The 21,948-nt window shown below is 41.3% G+C and overlaps 1 protein-coding gene across 1 annotated transcript; it reads left to right on the top strand.

Moving 5' to 3' along the window:
- The first annotated feature begins 972 nt into the window (after positions 1-972).
- Positions 973-15,886, top strand: pax3a (paired box 3a). The gene is made up of 9 exons (XM_055151649.1): positions 973-1,236; positions 1,639-1,874; positions 2,110-2,239; positions 2,410-2,553; positions 10,246-10,445; positions 10,841-11,006; positions 11,283-11,509; positions 13,714-13,977; positions 15,119-15,886. The coding sequence occupies exons 1-9, from the start codon at positions 1,152-1,154 to the stop codon at positions 15,134-15,136; spliced, it is 1,470 nt and encodes a 489-aa protein (XP_055007624.1). The 5' UTR covers positions 973-1,151; the 3' UTR covers positions 15,137-15,886.
- Positions 15,887-21,948: the final 6,062 nt, after the last annotated feature.

Raw genomic sequence — 21,948 nt, 5'->3', positions numbered from 1 at the left:
ACAAAGTTAGAAATCAACAGCCCTACATCCAGCGTAAACATAAAAAGACTTTTTTTTCTTCCCAAAGTAAGTTAATCATAAAATAACATAACACACAACACTACCAGCAATGATCAGTCTCTTAAACCCATGAAATAAAATCAGTTTTGAGCAGTTTTATTCCAGATTAGCGTCAAAGTCAGTTCTGATTGCACCTGTTGCAGAAACGTAAAAGAGGTGCGTAAAATGTATCATTTTGGGTGAGATTTGGGCAAAATACATGGGCTACGAATTATCTGTACAGTACCAAATCATGACAATTTATTTTAATAAATGTTGGTGTTAATTATTAATTAATTGTATTTTTATTTGCATTGGTCAGTAGGCCTACAGTACTGACAGTGCTCACATGCTGAAAGGCCTGGATGTCAGCTTGTTGTGGTAATTAATCATAATAATTATGCAAAAAATATGCATATATACATATATTATTTAAGGTTGGTGAAAATTCTCAAATAGAACAATATTAACAATTAAAAACAACATTAACTGTGTGAATTGTTTTGTCAGGCAATAAGAAAATGGTCTAGTCGTTTTTGTTTTGTTTAATACCCACAGAATTTATGTGGTGACACGGTAACTTCTTTTAACTCAGTTCCACACAGTGTCCCAATTCATCAACATACAGTTCGTGTCTCTTTATCTTTTCTTCTTACGCCGCAATTAAACTCATCAATTGTCTATTATTACTGTATTGTATCTTTTTATTCATTTACAGTCTGTGTCAAAAGTTGAGTCAAAACTTGTCTGTAAGCATGTGACTCGAGAAGCTGACCTCGTGAGGTCAACCCCAAAGCCCCCTTTTGTCCAATCACAGTGCAGGATGCTTGCCTGCATTGACCAATCAGCGCCCTCCTCTGCGAAGTCATAGGGGACACGGGGCGCAGATAAAATGTTTGACTTCCATCCGTGGTCTCAAAACATCCCCAGAGAGGGCAATCTGTGTGTAGTGCAACTTCTGAAGAGACAACCATTAAGTAGCTTTTGCAAGGATTCTTCCGCGTGCTCTCATCCTGCGTCTTCAACATCGACTATCAACTTTTGAGTGCGCCCCGAGTGCTTGGTGGACTTATCTCTCGGCTTTCCGTTACCTGGCGCTGGAGTCAGGCATCATGACAGCTCTTGCCGGAGGTTTACCCAGAATGATGAGACCAAGTCCTCACCAGAACTACCCACGCGGAGGATATTCCCTGGAAGGTAAAGACACGCATCAGTTTTGCAATCAGAGTTTGGTATTTTTGTCAATGCAAACGCGTAAAAGTAGGCCTGCTTGTTTATACTTTGGGAAAGAAGGCTTCTGGTTGTTTTGTAACAGAGACAGAATAGTACAGGCAGCGGGCCTGTTTTTTATCCCACAAAATATTTACCCCATCCCGATTTTCAGCACACAGTTTAAGAACAAAGCTTTTATTACTTTACATGAGACAAAGCCCTGAATATTTGTATTACATTTTCTAAAGTTTAAATTAGTTACCTTTTAAAACTTTAAGTTAAGTTACTACGTGAAGTTTTTTTTAATTTTTATATTATTAATATAGGCTATTTTGTAATTTGCCATAATTTGATGCATTTAATGGTGGGTTCTTGTCTCTCGTCCAGTTTCCACTCCTTTAGGCCAAGGCCGTGTAAACCAGCTCGGTGGAGTCTTCATAAACGGCAGGCCACTTCCAAACCACATTCGTCACAAAATAGTTGAAATGGCACATCACGGGATTCGACCGTGCGTCATATCGAGACAGTTGCGCGTGTCCCACGGCTGCGTGTCCAAAATCCTGTGCCGCTACCAGGAGACAGGCTCCATCAGGCCGGGAGCCATCGGGGGCAGCAAACCCAAGGTAAGTTCCCACGATCAGCAATCTTTTTAATCATTAACAAAATGTTTTCTGATGAGTTTTATATTAATATCAACGCCGTTTGTAAACAAAGACAGAGTAAATGCACTTGAATCGTGTAGGCTTATTATGTATCCCATGGCAAAACTGTGAAAGACATATTCGCAGATCCATACCAATGTCATGTTGGCATGGATATAAAATACATTTTAAAATAGTCATCTGGTTTTCCCCACAGCAAATAACGTCTCCGGAAGTTGACAAGAAAATCGAAGAATACAAGAGGGAAAACCCGGGCATGTTCAGCTGGGAGATTCGTGACAAGTTACTGAAAGATGGAGTCTGCGATAGAAATAATGTTCCCTCAGGTAAACGAGCCTTTTCCTTTTTGCAACCGAACTGTGCCAAAGTTGACTTTAGCCTAACATTCTCTAAAGCAGCCTCGATAAATGAAACACAAATAGCCTATCACAATATAAAAGTTTTGTAAAGGTCATTCTTATGTTCAAACAGCATTAACGCACTTTTTCCTGTACAGTGAGCGCAATAAGCCGCATCATGAGGTCCAAATTTGGCGGCAGTGGAGAGGATGAAGAGGATGATGAGGAGATGGTGAAAAGGGAGATGGACGAGAGCGAGCCGCGCACCAAACACAGCATTGATGGCATTCTCGGAGGCACCTGTAAGTACACACACACAAAATAAACAAACAAAAAAAAAAAAAAAAAACGTAACAAAGCTAAACATAACAAAACCAATAATAATAATAATAATAATAATAATAATAATAATAATAATAATAATAATTTTAAAGTTGGGTATGAAGTGTGTCAGAGTTCGTTTGTCGTGCGCTCCCGCTTAGTTTTAACCAAATTCGCACAGATCATTTGGATCAAGTGGATAATCAAACATTTGTCTAAGTTCCAAGCCTGAGAACCCCTTTTAAACTCAATTGGACACTTGAGGATGAACTTCAGGGAACAAAGCAGAGCGAGTCTATTGAGCTCCACACCTCAGTTTGACGCGCACAAAAGCCAAAGTGCAGTGAGCGGCTCAGTGGTGTACAAAAAGAATTCGAGGCCTTTTCACAACGCCCCAAAAGAAAAGGGAGAAAAAAGTCCGCGCACAAAAGACCGGGAGAAGACATTATGAACCCGCAATGAGCGATGAATTATTCAGGGACAGCAATGGGCCCAGTGCGCCCGGGTTTATAGACTCCTAAAAACGTGCTTCTGCCTTTTGGAGAGCCTTTTCCCACTGTTTACAGTTTGCAGAGAAAAGATGTGGCTCGCGGGCATAAACAGAAAAGACTGGAGGCAAACACCTGTTGATTTACGACCTGTTGGAGCACAAGAGAGCTGCGTATTCATGAAGTCCTCTTAATGCAGTGTTGGGTTAATTATTGATGACAAAAACACAAATGCGCAAATGTTTTGATTGTGGCGCTGTCTTGCTGTTTATCAGTTTAGTAAGCCTTTTTATACATTTAAAATACTGTATATACTTATGCATAGATTGATGTAGAATATGTACATTTGGATAGTAATTTTTGATTTTTACCGTGAGTTCTAGTCCTATTTTTTGTGCAGGGACGCATGATTTGAGTCCCTTTATTTTGTCTTTCAACTTCCCACAGATAAAGTCCACCCCTTTCTTTCTACTTCATTCACACATTCATGCTTGCGTGGGCACTCTTCTCTCTCCTCTAAAACCGCATCTTTTTAACAATTAAAATGACTCATAAGTACAGATATGGTTACTACATGTATTTGTTTTACAGGCCAGTTTATTTTTCATTTGATTGTCAGTTTGCTTTTCCTCGCATAGTCATGTTTAAACTGCATGAATTTAGGGGTCTTGTTGTTAGTTATTTTACCTCAGTTGGGTGACATCCTCCAGCTCAGAGCTACTTTCCTCTATTCTTATACAGAGCAGGGCACTATTTCACTCTTTGTGGAAGTAGTTGTTGTTTTTCTCTTTTATAGCTCTTCATTAGAATGTGAAAGGGGCGCTTTGGGGACTTGAGAGAGTGTCTTCTGGCCAAATATTGATTAAGTAGGTGTTTGCAGAGGCTATTGTTGTAGCAGTGAGAGGCCTGTTGCTCTCTGCCCCTTTCTCTCCCAGCACTATTGTTGGCTTCCCTTAAGTGCTAAGATCAAAGCTGACTCATTTAGATTTATTTGTCTGGGAAAAAGGACAGCAAAGGTTTGTGGGATAAAGTACGGAGTGTCTTGCCTCGGGGCTCATGGTATTAGCAAGTGCAGTGGGAAAGGGAGTGATGGAGGACGTTGTTTACATGTTTTGGAGAAGTCACTGTATGTTGTTTCAGTGGCCAATGTTGAGTCATTGTATTTACTTAAGTGTGTGTCCATCAGCAGCGTGATTTATTGTTTTCCATAACAAATAAATACTTAAATGTGCTTAAAGGAAAGCAATGTAACTATAGCATGACTGAAAAAGCTTGCTTATATACATTAAATTCTTACTATTGTGAGTGAGTATTGAACCCAAAATCTTATAATTGCAAGCACGCATGACACACACTTTAAAAAAAAAATCATATTTCATTTTACAGCATATTCTGGATACTTCTAATCTAAACCCAGTTACTTCCCACCTCTGCCTATTTATTACAGTTAGCAATTTAGCCCCATTCAAATAGTCAAAGCAGCGCTGGGTAGGCACTCTTGCAGAATCCATTTATGGCGATGGGGTGCTAGCTTGAGAGTAGAAGAAAAACCTCTGAAATACAAATAGTGAAAGGGATAACTTTTCTTTAAAGGGGGATCCTGCGGTGCCAAGCTGAATGAGGCCACTGCTTTCCAATGTGCCATGGTGAACGCAGTCAACATGTAATAATTGGTTTCATTGAGGTGCATTCCAACAATCTGCTGCCATTCTCCTGCCTCTATTGTGTGGAGCCAGGCAAATAGCCAGAGGGACAAGAGGAATCAAGTGCTGACAAAACATGAAAGATTTAGCTACTTTTGTCCAAAGGAGCTGAGTAGAAACTTTGTTTGTGTAAATAAACCCGAGTTACTGGCTGCTAGAGTGGATTTAGCGCTGAGGAAATTTAGCGAGTTAGCAGAACAAACAGATCATATTCATAACTGAGGTATTGTTTTTCAAAGTGAATGGCAAAGCGATAGAGGTAGCAAACACACACGCCTCCATCCAACTAATCCAATTTGGCAGTTTCAACATTTATATTCTCACGCAGAAGACAAACATATGCATTTGTGTGGTGTTAAGCAATAGACATTTGGTAGCAGGGCAGTAAGCATATCGAGGTTGAGTGTTGGTTGTGTTTGTTGATTACAGTGCTCACATTTCTAAATACGTATGTCAAAATGGCGAGACAGAGACAGTTTACAGTCCCAAAACCTTGGTGCAACCAGAGGAATGTCTGCTACTTTGCCCCAATTTACATGAAGGCCCCTCTCAGCTAAAACTGCTTACAGCGTCATTTAGTAACTCTAGCATAATGAAACAAACAGGACCAAATATTTCCATACAGGGATAGAAAGTTTTCCAAATACATTTTTAATTATTTCTGCACGATTCCCAAGTATTTGCTTTCTGAAGAAACACACTAACTGATCTGCAACTCAATGCGCCTCTATGCTTCATTAAAGCCTCTTTCTCTGTTGGCATCCACATTGTGATCCTCCAATATTAATTCAAAGGACAATTAATGAATGCAGGCCAACTTTGAAGTAGCGGACCGGGGTCCTGCCCTGGGCCAGCCCCTTTGCCGCTGATGTACTCTCTCCTCATTCTCTAGGCTAACCCCAAAGACACTGTGAGCGGGCAGCAAAAGGAGCAGCCTGCAATAGAAGGTCAACAAGAGCGCGGCCGTTAGAAAGGGACTTCTCTATTTCCTTGGAAGTATTAGCCGAGCAAAACTCTGTGATGGGGAGGATAAAGGAGGCAGAGGAGAAAAGGGTCGGGGCAAGGGGACCAAGCAAAGAGGGCCACAATGGGAGCGTTAATTGAGTAAAGCCAGACAGTGTTGTCAATCACTTAACTTTGTTTAGCCTCTCACTGCGGCCTTCTGCACGCTGCACATTATGGACTCTTCAGCTTTTTGATTGATGCTCTCTTCATTCACCAGAATATATATAAGAAAATTATCAAAAACACTTTAAAAATGCTGTATTTTGTGCCTGTTAAAAATATAATTATAGTGGCAAATGCAGTGCCTTAATAGTTTTGTCATTACAACTAAAAAATCTAAATCTTTGAATCTAAATTTTAATTTAAATTTCAGAGCAGAAGTGAGCATCCTTGTGCTTGAAAAGTTATTTGCAATCTTAACACATAATTTTTTTTAATAAGACCTGCTTTTCTGCTAATGATCAATATATCAAATAAAAACAAATGTGAATCAAGCATGAAAGTCAGAGTGCAGAGTAAGTGTTGTGACTGAGCGTGAGGGGCAGCAGTTGAAGGAATGTAATGATGCTTCGGCCCCTGTCTGAGCTGGGCCTGTGAAGTTTAGTGGAGGGTCAGTCGAGAGGCTGTTTTCTCTGCAGTAGCTGTGAAAGGTCAGGGGCTAACCTCAGGTCACTTGACTGTTAAAATCATCAGGGCTCCAAGTAGAAGGAACAAAAAACACAGGTTACGATAATGTTTGGAAAAAATGGACGTCTCTTAGGGAATTCATACCAAAGGGATGGCTGTAATTGCTAACCTTCTTGTCAGCCTTGCCTAAACAAGCTGGGGAGTTCTTCTTGGCCGGAGCGTGCAGAAGGAGCGGCCTGTTGATAGCTGTCCTGCAAGCGTGATCCCCCTTCGCTGTATAGCTTTGTCCATGGGCCCTGGGGGTGTACTAGTCACCTAACTGCCCCGGAGTGGAACTAAATAATAACCACCGCACACTGGGCCTGCACAAAAGCCACGCCAGAGCCATTTGTGCCTTTTTTGTCTCTAATGAACGCAAATACATCTTTCAAAGTCATATCTGTGGTCCAGTTCTTTCTTGCCCATCACATCATCATCTCCCCCCTGCGTTTTCCCAGGCAGCTGCAGGTTCCTCGAGGGGGAGTGCTCTTTAGCAAGTCAAGTGAGCAACCCTCTCGCTCACTCCCCATTTTTTGTAACTGTTAACCCCAGCTGAGCCCATAAGCTGTCAGTTAACCATTCTTTTGCCTCCAGTGCATCTGCTCATGTTGTTGGCTACTTTAAAAATAAAATAAAAATCAGGGTCTGCTCTTTCACACACATTTCATCATGCATTTCTGGTCTTGAAAAGAGTAGATCTACTTCCCTGGGCAAATAGCAAGTTCATTTGTCTCTTCTGCCTTTTGTTTTGTAGCTGCTAACACATGTCGCTGACTCAATTAGCTTCTCTATTAACCGCCTCAGATGGGAGGACTAGCCTGCCCCTGTAGCTCAGCCATAAAACAGGCCCATATGCTACTTGGATAGTTGGTACGTTACCATGCTAACACTTACGTTAAGTTTAACAAACTGTGTTGCTGTTTTAAGATCCATGTGTGATTTTATATCCATATGCAGCGTACATTTGTTCAGCGTGCATGTCTCTTCGCATTAACGTCTTGAAAGCTAGCGAGAGAGGGGGGTAAAGGGGTAAATGCTTGGCAAAGGCCGGTGCTGGCTCTAGTCTATAGCAGTAAACAAGAGCAGCTTTTATACTTGCGCTTGGAATCCCCCGTCATAGCTTTTTTCTTGGTAGCGTTTGAGGCTCTTCTGCGGCAGGTGAAGCTAATAGATCTGGACGTTCCCCAAGTTCACATGTGTGACCTTTTGGGGAGTTTATCTTTCCTGCCTGTCAGTCTCGTCTTTGGATCAATACGAGGTTCTGTTTACCAGAAGCTCCAGGGTCAAAGCACTGTCTAAAGCTGTCCTTTGTATATACACACATAGACACTTTATTGTTCTATTGATCAAAAGTTGATCCATTAATATAAAAATGAATAAAGATGATTCACATATTTTAACAATTTAGTTTGATGTTGATGTGTTTTTCAGTGGTTTCAGTTTTTCTAAACTTTGTTGTACAGTCAATTTATTTAACTTAACTCATTTGAGTAAAGGTCCCAATGTAAAGATAAAATTGTACCTGTTTAAATCTAAATCAGCTTGTCATTTCTACTAGTACAATTTTTAATCATATATGTATTACAGACACCAATATCCGCTTGCAGGATAATCATCCATCTTTTCTTTAAGATTCTTGTCCTAGTCTGTGCAAAACTGTGGGCTGCTATGCAGGACTTTGAGCTCCCCAGCGCTTTAGCAGCAGCGTAAAATTTGATTTGGGTGTTTAAGTGAGGAGGTCGAGGCCTCCTTTTGTGTGTTTAGGATCCTCTTCTGCCATTTGTTGTGGGGAATGTGTGGGAACAGGGACCTTAAAGTCTATGGCTCCATCCTCAGAGGGTTTTTTTATTTTTAGAAACAAATTAGATTTTAAAAAGTAATTTTTAAAGAAAGGTGCACATTTTGGACTTTGTGTCCCACTCTCTGAGCATCATCCTCAGGTGCCCCTCCATGCAGGGCGTCCCCGGGCCCTCCCCCAGCTGCACTACAGAGGGAGGGATGGCCTGCTCCCTGCTGTGGCCCTGCTTTGGCCCTCTTTGTCCCCTTCCTCCAGCCTTCATTCCCCCACAGCCCGCGCCCCCCCGGCCCGTCTCCCCTGCTGGGCAGGTGACAGGCCCCTGAATGCGGGCCTGGCCGTCCCTGATGGCTCCTACAGATGGAGCGTGGTAATCGGCCCAATAGAGCCCTGCCACAGGCTTTTCCCTGTGAACATACAAAGGCCTGGCCACATCACTTCCAAAAAAAAAAAAAGTGAGAGAGGAAGAGTGCAAAAGAAAGCCTAGGCCAGTGGATGACAAAAGCAACACTGTCATTTGGTTTGAAAGAGATCTGTGACGGAGCGTTTTGTCTGTGGATACTAATAATAAAAAGACAGGGGGAAAAGAAGAGGGAAAAGTGGAAGAAAGGAGCAGATCCACCCCCAGCTGTAGTTAACATGAGTTACTGTGCCAGCAAGGGTTGCAGTTTTATGAGCTATCCTCCCACCGCAATATACCGGCCAATATACTTTCCTTTTATCACCTTACATTTCCAAACACTTTTCATGTGCTGATTATTGCAACTGTACAGAGTAATCAATGCTACATTTTTGAGTCAAAGGAAAATGTGAGGGTTTCTGGTGTGTGGTTTGGACTTGGGCCTTACCTAAACAAACCACATCCCTCTTCACTAGTATGAGAGCACTGGACCAATCCTCCGTGAGCCTCCATGTCAGCGTGGCGCCCTCACTTCCAATGTAATAAAGAGCTCCTCTCAGCATCCCACTCTCCTGCTCTGGCGCTCCGGCAGCATTCCCAGGGACAAAATCCGTGTGTAATGCCTGGTCAGACGCACACTGGCAACCGGCACAAACATTTCCTGCTTGGCTCCAGTGAGGGGAGATCCTTGTATCCCCCTCCACGTCTGACTTGGCACTTTTTAATTAAAGTTTTAAATCTAGAAAGAGAAAATTCAGAGAACGAAAAACTTACTTTAGGAATATTCACATCACTGGGCTGCTTAGTATTTTTGTTTGAATGAAGGAAAAGAAAGAAAATCAAATCTCCTGCACTTTTTTTTGCACTATGCACACCGCTATAGACTAAGTGCCACTGTGTCAAATTGGTGCAGTGAACCCTTGTCTTAAGGGGTCTCCTTTGGGTGGATTTGGAAGTAGATTTTCACTCTCTTTGCTTTTTAGTCCATCTGCGTTCGACACATTGTCATAGAGCATTGAAAGCCCTTAGTCGAGACGTAGCAGATGCATGTTTGTGAGTTTGTATGATGGAGAGAGATGGGGGCTCCGGCACATGTAATGGTCCACAATGGCGGGCTGTCACGCTAGTTTGTGCTGCCTAATCATTATTTAATAGACGGGTAACCTCCCCCTGAAACGCAGCAATAGCCTGTGTCTCTAGCCTCGAGACTTCATTGATTCTCTTCTTCTGCTGAATTAGATCCCAATAGCTGTCTCACAGTCACCCAGTCTCTCCCTTATGACTCAACTGAACAAACAGATTAAGAAGCACCTGCGAAGGGCCTGTGAGCTTTGCACCGCAGGACCCGATATCGGCGTCGCGCTGTCCTGGGACAGGGGACAGAGACACAGGCTAGATGCCCCAGAAGGATCTAGTCCTTTCTAATCCATGTTCAAGCAGCCTTTTGCCTTTTGATCCCCTCAGGAGCTACTCAGAGCTTCAACAGAACACTAGGAGACCATCTAAAGTAGCCTTGCTGTCAGCACATTGTATTGTTTTAATTCCATTGTATTCCAGAGGTTTAATCTAACTCTGTAGTAAAAATCGTGTTTGTTTTGTGATTTCTTTTTTATTAGCGAGCCATTCGGATGAAGCTTCAGATGTGGACTCAGAGCCAGGGTTGCCTTTGAAGAGAAAGCAGCGTCGCAGTCGGACCACCTTCACTGCAGAGCAACTGGAGGAACTGGAGAGGGCTTTTGAGCGCACACACTACCCCGACATTTACACCAGAGAGGAGCTAGCACAGCGGGCCAAGCTAACAGAGGCCAGAGTCCAGGTTAGACCCAAACACTATGACTATAACAACTCCAGCTATCACGTGCTGGTGAATGGCCTAAGGATGTAGCCACACATTCCTTAAAATATTAGACTTGTGTTGCCCCTGGTGACCTCCCCAAACACTGCTACCACTGTGCTCCAAAAGTGGACTATTTTTGTCACGTAAAATGGACGGTGTAAAGATCCAAAAATAGATGCTTGATTTAGATAGTGCGCCAATGTTGCCTTAAACAACCCTAGGACATGTGAACCCACTGACTCAATGTCCTTTTAAACTCCCGGGGTCAAAAGGTGCTAGGACATAAACAATGAAAGGACCCACAGACAATTATGAAAGAATGAATTATACGCTCCCATACTCACTTGTATAATAACATTACTATGTGTTCTCAGGTGTGGTTCAGCAACAGAAGAGCTCGTTGGAGGAAGCAGGCAGGAGCCAACCAGTTAATGGCATTCAACCACCTTATTCCTGGAGGTTTTCCCCCAACCGCTATGCCAGGTCTGCAGCCATACCAGCTTTCTGATAGCCCCTACCCTCCAACATCTATTGCTCAAGGTTGGTATATAAAAAGTTGCTAAATTATATAGATAGTCTTCGATGACTACATAGTAATTAGCCATAATAAAGCATGAAGAAAGATTCATAATTCATAATAAACACATAGTTTATAAAGAATTGAAAGAATTAAATAGTCACTAAGATTGAATCATTCTTAAACTACTTCATGGACATTAAGAATTTTACACTATAGTAAGATTGTGAATAGTGTAGTTTCTAGTCTTCTCACGTATAAGCAGATGTGTTGATTTAACCTGCCTCTTGTTTCATCAGCAGTGTCTGAGCAGCCCAGTACAGTGCACCGGCCCCAGCCTCTGCCCCCCACCACAGTGCACCAGAGTGGGCTCACCTCCTCAGTCAGCAGCCAGGATGCAGGATCGGCATACTGCTTGTCTTCTGGACGCCATGGTTTCTCAGGGTACTCCGAGAGCTTTGTGACCCCCACGGCACATGGCAACCCCAGCGTGAACCCAGCCATCAGCAACAGCCTCTCCCCACAGGTCAGTGCAGTCGCCTGCGCACTCACATACACAGAGAGGTCATTATCAGGAACACAGACAAATTGTTCTTCATGGTGTTTATGAAGGCTACATATTGAGGCTGAATGACACCCACAAACACACTGGCTCTTGTGGGTGACCCTGGAGAGAGCTTGATGAAAACCTTGTTAGGGGAGAAACATGGTCGCTTTTCATTTTTGTTTACACTGATGGGGTGTTTGATGAATTTAAAATGCGGTGGACGTCAGTCTTTGGGGAGGGGACAGGCAGACAGAGGGAAATGTATGGATGTCGCATGATGACACAAATCAAAACTGAAAAGACAATTATGGACGATTACACAGTCATCAGTGTCCATCAGTGGCTCTCTACCAGCCTCCAAGATGGACTAACAGGCGTAAAACGAGCTTTTAACCACCACAAAGGGTCCCTTGCCCACTTGCAAAGCATGCTGGGTACTAATACCCATGAGAGAATCCCGGGCTCCTGTCAGGGACCGATAAAAAACTGCCTTGGGCAGGTTTGCTTCTTTGAATGCCTGAGGATGACTGTATATTGATAAAAGAGATCTTTGTTTCTGCTACCCTCTGTGAAGACATATAATTGCAAAGAACAGAAGACACAGAAATGGACTTTTTGTTATCAGTTATAAGTTCTTAAGATTTAATTGCACAATTCTTTAACAAACCTTATTCATTATAAACCACAATGAAAAAGGTGTAGGAGGTGGGCAAAGAGGATGTGTTGTGTGTTTAGTGTATTTTAATACAGATAAATGGTAACTAGATACTGTACATGTGTACTTGTTACCATGGCTGCTTTTACAGTGTGAGTATGGCAGCAGTTCACACAGCCACAGGGTCACTCCTCTGACTTGAACTCTAATAAAGAGGTTAAAGGTGAAAGGGCTGAGGCTGGTGTGAGCATTGACCTCATGGGTAGCTCCGTACAGGACGGACACAGCGACCGCATGCCTCAAATGTTTGCACAGTCTGGAAATGTAATCACCAATGTTCCAGCGTCTTAATTGATTGGAATGAAGTAATTTATCTCCTTATAACAAAGTGTGTAATTTATGCAAATGAGTCACTTTGTTGGATAATTTCTTTTAATTTGTGTATTCATTCCAGCTGTTTGAATATATATTGCAATACAGATTTTTCCATTTCAGATGAGGAAAGAATTAATTTCCTGATTTTAGTTTAATAAGAAAGGGGAAATGAGAACTGATTGAATTTACTGACATTGATAGTTATTAGACTAAGACCTCTTTGCACTTTGGAAAGTTTGAATGTCTATTTTTCAAAACAACTCTGTGTCCTTAACATTATTGTATCTTGAGTCTTTAAGCCAGCACCATGTGTACGTGAGATTGCACGGTTCAGACAGCAGTAGATATGATCCCATTAGAGTAACATTTGGCTGTAGACTGGGGTTTATTTTAGATAGGCGATAGTCTTGTGCGCACAGTTGTAGCCTGCTGGGAGCACAGTCATGGCACCCTTACATTTCCAGTAGTGGCTGGTCTCTGGCGTCTCACCGCTGATCTGGTGCATACCAAAGGAATCCTTTCTCACCAAGGAAGCAAGCGGCTGGGATTTGCACCCCCCTGAGACTTAATCCCCGGAACAACCTCAAAACAGACTCGCCGTCAGGGAGTGCTGCTGTTTCAGACTAGGTGGAATTTCTCTAACATAAATAAAATATAGCAATTTGTGTTAGTAGACAACTTCAACTTCCCACCTGGTATAAAACATTTTTTCACTGCCTACATTGTGAATAAGTTAGTATTTGAATTATTGCAATGCTTTTCCAATGTGTGGGGTCAGATCAATCACCTGATGTTTCCGTATGACCAAAATATATGTGTGCCAGCTGGCTGCCACTTGTTTTCAAGCTACCATTTATTCCACTCAAAATTTTCGGTACTTCTTTTTTTTTGTACAATTTCCAAGTAGCGTTTGTTCAGTCCTTCACCTTTTAGGCACTTTCATTTCTTATTCTCACGCAAACCAACATGCAGCTGTTCACAATGTATCATATAACCACCCACAGCTCCACATGCGGCGTAGGTAGACCTCACAAAGATATAGCATGGGCAAGCACACTTTGACCTTTCTCAGCGGGGCGTAACACAGATTAGAAATAAATTTTACATTTTGCATTTCCATTTCATGTAACTAACCAATGTGTTTTTTATTCAGGTGATGGGCTTGTTGAACCCAAGTGCAGTGCCACATCAGACACAGAGTGACTATGCCATCTCTCCATTGACTGGAGGTTTGGAGGCTAATGGGGGAATGTCTAGCACCTGCCATAGTTCACAGCGACTAGAGGCTCTCCCTGGACTGGCCAGCATGCCCACTCTGCCCAGCAGCCAATCCTACTGCACCCCATCATACACATCGCCCGCTTATGCTGTGGACCACCATCCATCCTATCAGTATGGACAGTACAGCCAGAGCAAGGTATGCACAATCTAATTCCTTTATTATTATTACTGATAAGTAACTGTATCACTAGTAGTTCAAATCTTCTATTTTATAAATGCTACTGCCTACAGAGTGAAATAAAACATTGGGCATAAAGCTGTCCAAGCTCAAACCCAGACTAATTGTACAACCTCTTCTGATGAGGTCGCCTCTCAAGTCACCCCTATCACTAGTACAATTACATGTATGCTAGTGGCCACTTTAAATTAGCATCAGTGTGGTGTCCACGTAGCTTAAGGCAGAGGCATCTTGGGGTCATGGCCCAAACACACATTCTCACTCACTGTCCTTTCCTGACCCCATGTGATGGGTGAGTCTCAAACCTACCTCATCTACCCATGTAACAACCTCTGCGCAACAAAGATACTCCAAATGAAAGGAGCCACTTTGCTAAGCATGTTTGACAAGAGGGAGGGGGGCAGGGGGCTAGGCCCGTGTGTTGTTCTAGGCCTGATCTGAGGTACACTACCACATGTTGACTTGCCCATCAGTGGCAACATCTTGATGTCGTTAATTTAGCCCTTTCCTGGGAGAGCATATAGCTTTCAGGGGATTGCTCTACAAGTGTGTGTGTGTGTGGGTGTGTGTGCATGTGTGCGCACGTGTGTGTGCATGTACGTGTGTGTGTGTGTGCACAAAGGGAAGGTAAGGGTCTCCTTAACAGGCCCGATTATGGCCCTTGGCAGGGCCAGATTAAAACCAGGTGTCCCACTGGAGGTCAGATTTAGAGTTGTTATTGATCATCTGAGTAGTCAAAAAGATCAATCTCTGCCTTGGTCCTCTGTGGATTAAGATTTTCATACGTTTTACAATCAGGCTAAATATTTGTGATGAGTTTCTAATTGTTAACCTTTGGGCATGCCACTATTCTCTTCCCAAAGGTCTGGGCCCACCACAGTTTAGTACCCTTTAGTGGCAGTATATACTTGTTAGAGTACTTTATTCACACCTGCTCAACCACTTGAATTTGCCCCATCATTCTTGTCAGCACTGGGATTTAACCTTTGGCTGCATGTCACACATTTTGCTGTTAAAACACTGATGGATTAAAGCAGCTGCTCCTGAACACACTCTGTCATGTACTAACCTTTGGAAACTCTTTTTTCTGTCTCGGCAGGTGCCATTCATTATCTGAGTCCAGCCTCTTGGCCCGGGCAGGATGCTTCCTCTGGCTGGTCTGGAGAACAGAACATCCACAAACTCTGACCACCTATTGGACAGAACAACAGACAGACAGGGGCTAGTCTAAACTGTGGAGGACTGGATTAATCAGGACCAAAAGCTATTTCCTGTTACCTGGAACATACTGCTTTGTGCGTCATGCTCCAAGGACCAAGCCTGGATCTGTGAACACACAAAGAAAGAAGAGTTAGCAGCAGTGCTGGGGGAACAGACTAAATACATTCAAGATCGTGTGCTTGATTTTTGTAATAAGAGGCAGTGGACTTTGTAAGTCTTAATGCAAAGTGGATGGACTTGTATCATTGACTGATCTGGTGATAAGATGTTATTTCTAAACACATTTTTAGGAATAATGAGATTCATGTAATGTTTATGTGAGACATTGAAGATAAGAATGTGAGTGTAGGGCACAACGTACAGCTGTGTGCAGTCAGAGTGCAACCACTGCAACCCAAAGAAAGTGCAATACATTCATACCTCATGTGAAAGAAGAACAAAGCCCTGATATATGCTCAAAACTGACTGTCTTTTGTCACCCGTCATCAGGGAGTAATGTAAATCGCTAAAAATGTAGTTATGTTTTTATAAAGCCAAAAATGTCTCTGCCCACTCACATTCATTTTGACTCAAATTTTTGCATGTTTTTCTCAGTTTTTTTTTCTTTTCAGGAACTTGCCAAGTATAGTTCCTTATTTATTTAGTATTGTTCAAGTGTTATGTCTGTTTTGTATGTCTAGGCACTGCCTAAGTAAGTCTTACACCTTTGTATGTTATATGTTGCATTTGGTTTTGTATTATTACTTTACATTTGCAATAATTCATTTTGTTGTAAGACATTTTGTGTATAATACAGCACTATTTACTATTTATAATAAACTTTATAAAAAGCATAAAGGTATGTGGAAAGTCTGATTTAAAATAATCCAGATGTGACTATACATTATATGGATCGTACCTGAACAGTGTACTTGGTTCTCACCCCTCCAGCTCTAAATCATAAATATATCCCATTTCATAAACACTCTTTTTGGACAAATTCCTGCTCCCTGGGGTCTCCTTCGCACCCCTTAATGGTTAAAGCAGAGCTGCTGTAAATTCTATAAGAGCAGAGGTTCACAGACTCCGGGACATCAGTCACTGACAGGGCCGGACAGGGTGCCAAACCGGAATGACCGCTCACCCAGTTGGCAAGTCTCTCAAAAGACTATTGCCGCATTATCAGGCTCCTGTCTTTTACTTCTCCCCCCAGGATCAGGTACGCAGCTGTCTATGTCAGTCATAATTTCCCCCATACACCATAACTTATGTTTACTTTAATGTTGTAATGCATGTGCAGCTAACCAGGACTGGGATCACGTTGCTCTTCACAAACTTGTAGGACACAAAGAGTGATAAAAGCCGAAGAGGTTGCTTTGGAGAGGAGTGTCAGTCAAGCAGCAACACACTGGAGACAACTTAACCTCTGACCCCAACACTCTTTGAAATGAGGAGACTACTTGACCGGGGCTGACAACAATCCAGGCGTTTCTGCTCCTTCCAAGCTCCCAAATTGAAAGTGAAGGAAGACGGACAAAGAGAGCAGGCGGAGAAGGGAGAGAAAGACCCATGCTAGAAAAATAGGTTAAAAGAGTTTTTTTAAACAATGGTTGTTGTTAGAATATAGAACGGACCCAAATGTATTATGTATTGTGTCTAAGCTGCACTGGTTCATTCCAAATACCATTGTTTTTTCCACATAAATATCCTGTACTTGTACTTTATCATGTTTTTGTTCTTTCCTAAAAATTATGAGAGAGAACACTTCAGATAATTATTTTGAGAATTACAGAATGGACCAGATCTGCAATGTGTAACAAAAAGCAATTAGAGGAACATTAAAGCCACAGTATGTAACTTTTGAGCCAAAAAAAAGTAAAAATAAAAACAATTTTTAAAAAAATGTTGGGTGTTTTTATTGCACTGAAAAAAACATGTGGCCTTACTGTAAGCTGGCTTGCATCTCCAAAAACCTGACTCTTATTTGAGTCTGCTTGTTGGGAAATCTTGTTCCTTTGGCTATAATCTTCCACACTTTTACAATCATAAACTTATCATGTAGTATTAGTTTTAATTTTCATCACGCAGGTGACATGCCACTTTCAGTTCCATTGTTACTTTAATGTAAAAATATCAACTGTTTATATGAGTTGTGCCAAACAGAAGTGGGGTTTATCTGCAACACATGGCCCCTTATCACAGCTCCTGAAGAGTGGCTGAGTGATTCATAGATGCCATTCCTAAAAGGGTCTAGTGCCTGCCTGTCATAATTTCAGTCCGCAAAGACACCAGTCGCTGGCTCTGCTTTTTTCATTCTTGTTTGTTTTTTTCTGGGCCTATACTCGCATCTGCTACATGCTTTGTTGTCTCTTCCACCATGAACCACATGAACCGGACTCTTTTCCTGTCATTGCTCTCCAAATGCCAAAAGCTACTTGAGGACACAGATTTCGACTTAAGTGGACGCCATGTCAACAGTACTGAGAGTCCTGCTACTTCTGTAACATCTAGCATTCCCAGTTCAAGAAAGACCTATGACAACGCATACTTTTATATTCTGTTTGTGTTTTTCTTCTACACTTTCCTTGCTATGACACTTTTTAAATGTGTTCTAAGTGAGGAAAAAAAGGACCCATATGAGGATTTCATCAATATACAGCAGTCTTCTGGGCAAAAATTCAACATTGACAAGTTTGACTATGAAGAAGAGGGCAGCTTATGAACCACAATCTCTCTAATAAGAAAGAAGCAGGGTAAGTGAATGCATGAGGAGATGTTTTGACAATCTCCAGGTTAGCTACTCAGGCAAAGACCTGCTAGTGATTTAGTAAACTCTTTGAGAAACTTCTTTTTTTTTTACTTTTCCATATGACAATCAGAAATCTCACGCAAGCTGGGCAGAAAGGGAGCAGCGGCGGCTTCTTGATGATCTGAAAGAAGGGTGGAAACATGGAAAAGTCCGGGTCAACGCCAGGCCGGAATCTCCTCCTGTGAGGCCCAATCAGGATCAATAACAGAGAGGCCTTCGACATCCAAACACCACAGGGAACCACGGATACCTCTGCAGCCTGATGGTGCGGACAGCAGGGACGTAAGGAGGAGGAGGGGGGAGAGCTGACCTGCAATTTAGGAGAAAATTACTTGACATGTGTGTAATCTACTGCTTATATGTCACGTCATATTATTATGAAATACATCTGATACAATGGAGGTGCTCAATATGGTTTGCAATAATGTTGTGGTCTCCCAGTCAGACCCATTGCTCATTTTTAAGTGAAGGAAATTGTTCAACATGAATTTAAATTTTAAAAAATGTTATCTGAAATTTTGTAGACGCACAGACCAATTTCTGCTTTGATCTAATTATATTAGTAAAATCACAAAAAAAAATCTATTTTGGCATTATAGTTATTTGATTTTCCCCATTTCAGGCAGCCCTAAAGACCATTACAATATTCTAGTAGATGCCAAGTATACAAATAATAGAAAATGTCATCTATCATTTCAATTTATTCTAGCTAGATTCAAGCCCCATGCAGTAATAAGTTGGTCAAGAGTAGGCGACATTCCTTTGCGATTACATTGTAACTGATATTTGGAGAGTGGACGGTGCAGAGAGGGCTGCAGGGAGCTACAGGGCTGCTTCAACTCCCGCTGACCCCACATGATCTAAGTTTACAAAGCTGTGGCGAAACGTGAACCCCAGTCTTGGTCTATGAATTAACTTCAATTGCACATGAGGATTGAGGAGAAGAGTTTAAAAGGGAACACACGCTTCTGATTTGCACCATACACTGGTGACGTTACTGTTGTGGACACTCGGAGAAAGTCTCAGATTAGCAATGACACCAGAGAGCTATAGACAATGTGCATTCTAGTCCAGTGGCCAAAGTCAGAGAAAAGGAAAAGAAGGTACTCCTACCAATTAGATCCTAGGGCCAAAGGTGGGTCTGGACTGACAATCCGGTCTAATTTGAACTATCCGCTCCAAGAGGTTACATCGGCCCCTGAGGCTGTGTGGACCTGTTTCCTCTTGTGCCCTCTTAATTAAATTTTTGTCTCATCCTCTGCCTTCAAGTGATGGGGAACTGTTTAGACCAATGAAGCCAAACAACACTTCCTTGATGTTTTAGACTAGCCCTGCAGTTATCCTTTAAGATGTACCTTGATGTTTTTTTCAGAAGATTTTACTTTTATTTTAAAATGTATAGGCCTATTAAAGTAGCCAAATTCACACTGTTTGCACCCTATTTATTTATTTTACAGCCAATTTATTACTTTTATAATACACATAACCTGTAAATAAAAAAACGCCTAGAACATAACAATAATATTTCAAATGAAAATTTTAAATTAGGCTCATATAGACTACATTTTAGACAAAGTTACATAGTGATTTACAGCCCAAACCTGTAAACATCGGCGCGTCAGACGTGCGTGACAAATAAGATAACGCCCTATCTTTTTTTTTTTTTTTTTTTTTGACTGTTCAGCATCTATGGAGCTCTATAATAGGCTCTGTGTTGATTGTATTGTTTTAACAGTGGCAAATATAACATAAATAATTTGTACTAATTTAAGTGCAACGTGCTAAATTAGCAAGTAAGCTACGGGTTTTTCTACGGATTTGACCATATACCCTGAGCTGGATTCAAGGCCATTTTCCATCCTATCAGAAATGAAAAGCCTAAAGCAGTCCAGTTGTAAAATGTTCTTGCATATACTGACTATATTATTTATTGCTGCATTCAAAATGGGTTTGAGGACTGTCTAAGAAGGAAGGTTTTAGTAGCCTACCTGTTAATGGCCTGTCTATATAAACAGTGCAGGTAGTGCCCTCTGCTGGTAAAGTGGACTCAATTGTCTCTACCTTGGTATCAACGCACAAAAAACAAGAGACAAGTAAAGAACCAAAGAAACACGTGTACATTATTTTATTGAACTTAGTAAAATAATAAAAAATAATAAAATATATTACATTCAATATTTAAATATCTGTGATGATGATGATCAGATTGGGTTTCTTGTTGCTTTTTTGAAGACTTTTGCAACTTTTGCCCCTCCAGAAGGCATTTAGTTTTGAATTCACTTCATTGTGCTACATTTGTATGACTCTGGAACCTACAGACATATGATATAGGCCTACAGTCATGTTAGGAAAAAACAAACAAACATATACCTAACATTTCAATAGCCTAATTGTTTTCATAGATAGCCTACATCCGAGGTGCTGATGTTGTTTTTGAGGGTCTCACTGTAAAAGTGCAATTTTCACACATCTGGAGAAGATTCTGGGAAACAAACTGGAGACAGAAAAGGCCCAAGTTATGCATGGACAAATCACATTTACATGAATATGATATAACTTAGATGTGGCAAAAGTCTACTTTCATTAGATACACTGTTGAGAATGGTTTCCTCATTTTCCCCTGAATATAAGGAATAGTACAGTTATTGTAGCCTATTTAGTACTGGACATATAAGCTACCGTTTAATTCTAGTAATCAGTGAATGCACCTAGGCTGAACTGGACTGATGGCAGGAGAGTCTGTGTACACTGTGATAGTGCTGCCTCCTGCTGGTGGTAGGGTGGGTGGTGGCATCGTTTTTAATGACTGTAAAGTACGTTGTGTTTCATTTTTATTACACAGTTTATAAATTACACAGTTTTATAAATTAAATAGTTAGTTAGAATACACAAGGATAAATATGTGTAAAAAAAAAAAAAGCACCACATTCAGGGAAGTGTATGTTTATGCTGTAAACTGCAAGTCTTTCTTGACAGTTTCTCCTGATTTGATTTTAATTATATATTGCTAATAATAGTAATAACAGTAATGTTGAAATAATGATATTTGGAAGTAATACCTGGAGTGTCTGGTGCAGCTGTGTTTTGTGTAGATCCTGATGTGGGACTTGTCGCATCTTAAAGAAAACATTTAACAGTGTTTTCATTTTCAAACACCATAATATTTGATCAATTTAAATGAAAAAAATACATTTTTACTTTGTCCTCAGGAAGAGTTATAATCAGAGCAACAGTCTCTGAGGCTCACGCACGCCTCATCACAAAAACAGCCCCTGTTGCAGGTATTGTTCCTCCCTGAGCAACAGAGCAGTGGTGGGACCGCACAACCTGCTATCTGTACTGCTACTAGTAAATAACACAGATAAGTCAATTAAAACCACACTTTTGACTGAAATGCTGCTCTGAATTGTGAAATAGTTTATATCTTTACCTGTTGAGTTGAGCTGAGTAAAACCTGTTGTTGGTGCCGCTGTTTGACCTGGAACAATAATTACCTACTTTTACTAAAACAAAATTAATCCTTTTGAGATACTGTCATTCAGAGAGAGTCTCTGTTCAAATAAGTCATTATAAGTCCTCAAGAAGTCACTGAATACCTGGTGTGAAAATATTAAAATATGATTACTGGCACATTCTATGAAGATTTTCACCAGTGTAATGATCCAAATCATAGTCCCACCCATGATGCTGTGCCACTGACCTCTCTTTTTTAGACTTGCTTGACCTAGGACTGAGCTGATCTAAGTGGCAATCAAGGGTTTTTTCTGTTAATGCGTGACCAACAGGCGGCGCGAGTTTGGAATGAAGGTACAGCTGATCATGTCATCAGTGACTAGACCAGTGACGCACAGCCAAAGTCAAAGAGGGCTTTGTTTATTATGTATTAAATACAAGCTCTTTTGTCAGTTATGTTGGTAGGT

Source organism: Boleophthalmus pectinirostris, unplaced genomic scaffold, assembly GCF_026225935.1.
Source record: "Boleophthalmus pectinirostris isolate CB_2022bp ecotype Guang Dong unplaced genomic scaffold, ASM2622593v1 HiC_scaffold_16, whole genome shotgun sequence".
In the NCBI taxonomy this organism is placed as follows: Eukaryota; Metazoa; Chordata; class Actinopteri; order Gobiiformes; family Gobiidae; genus Boleophthalmus; species Boleophthalmus pectinirostris.
Note: the sequence above shows the minus strand (reverse complement) of the source record. Positions and strands in the feature narration are given on the sequence as shown.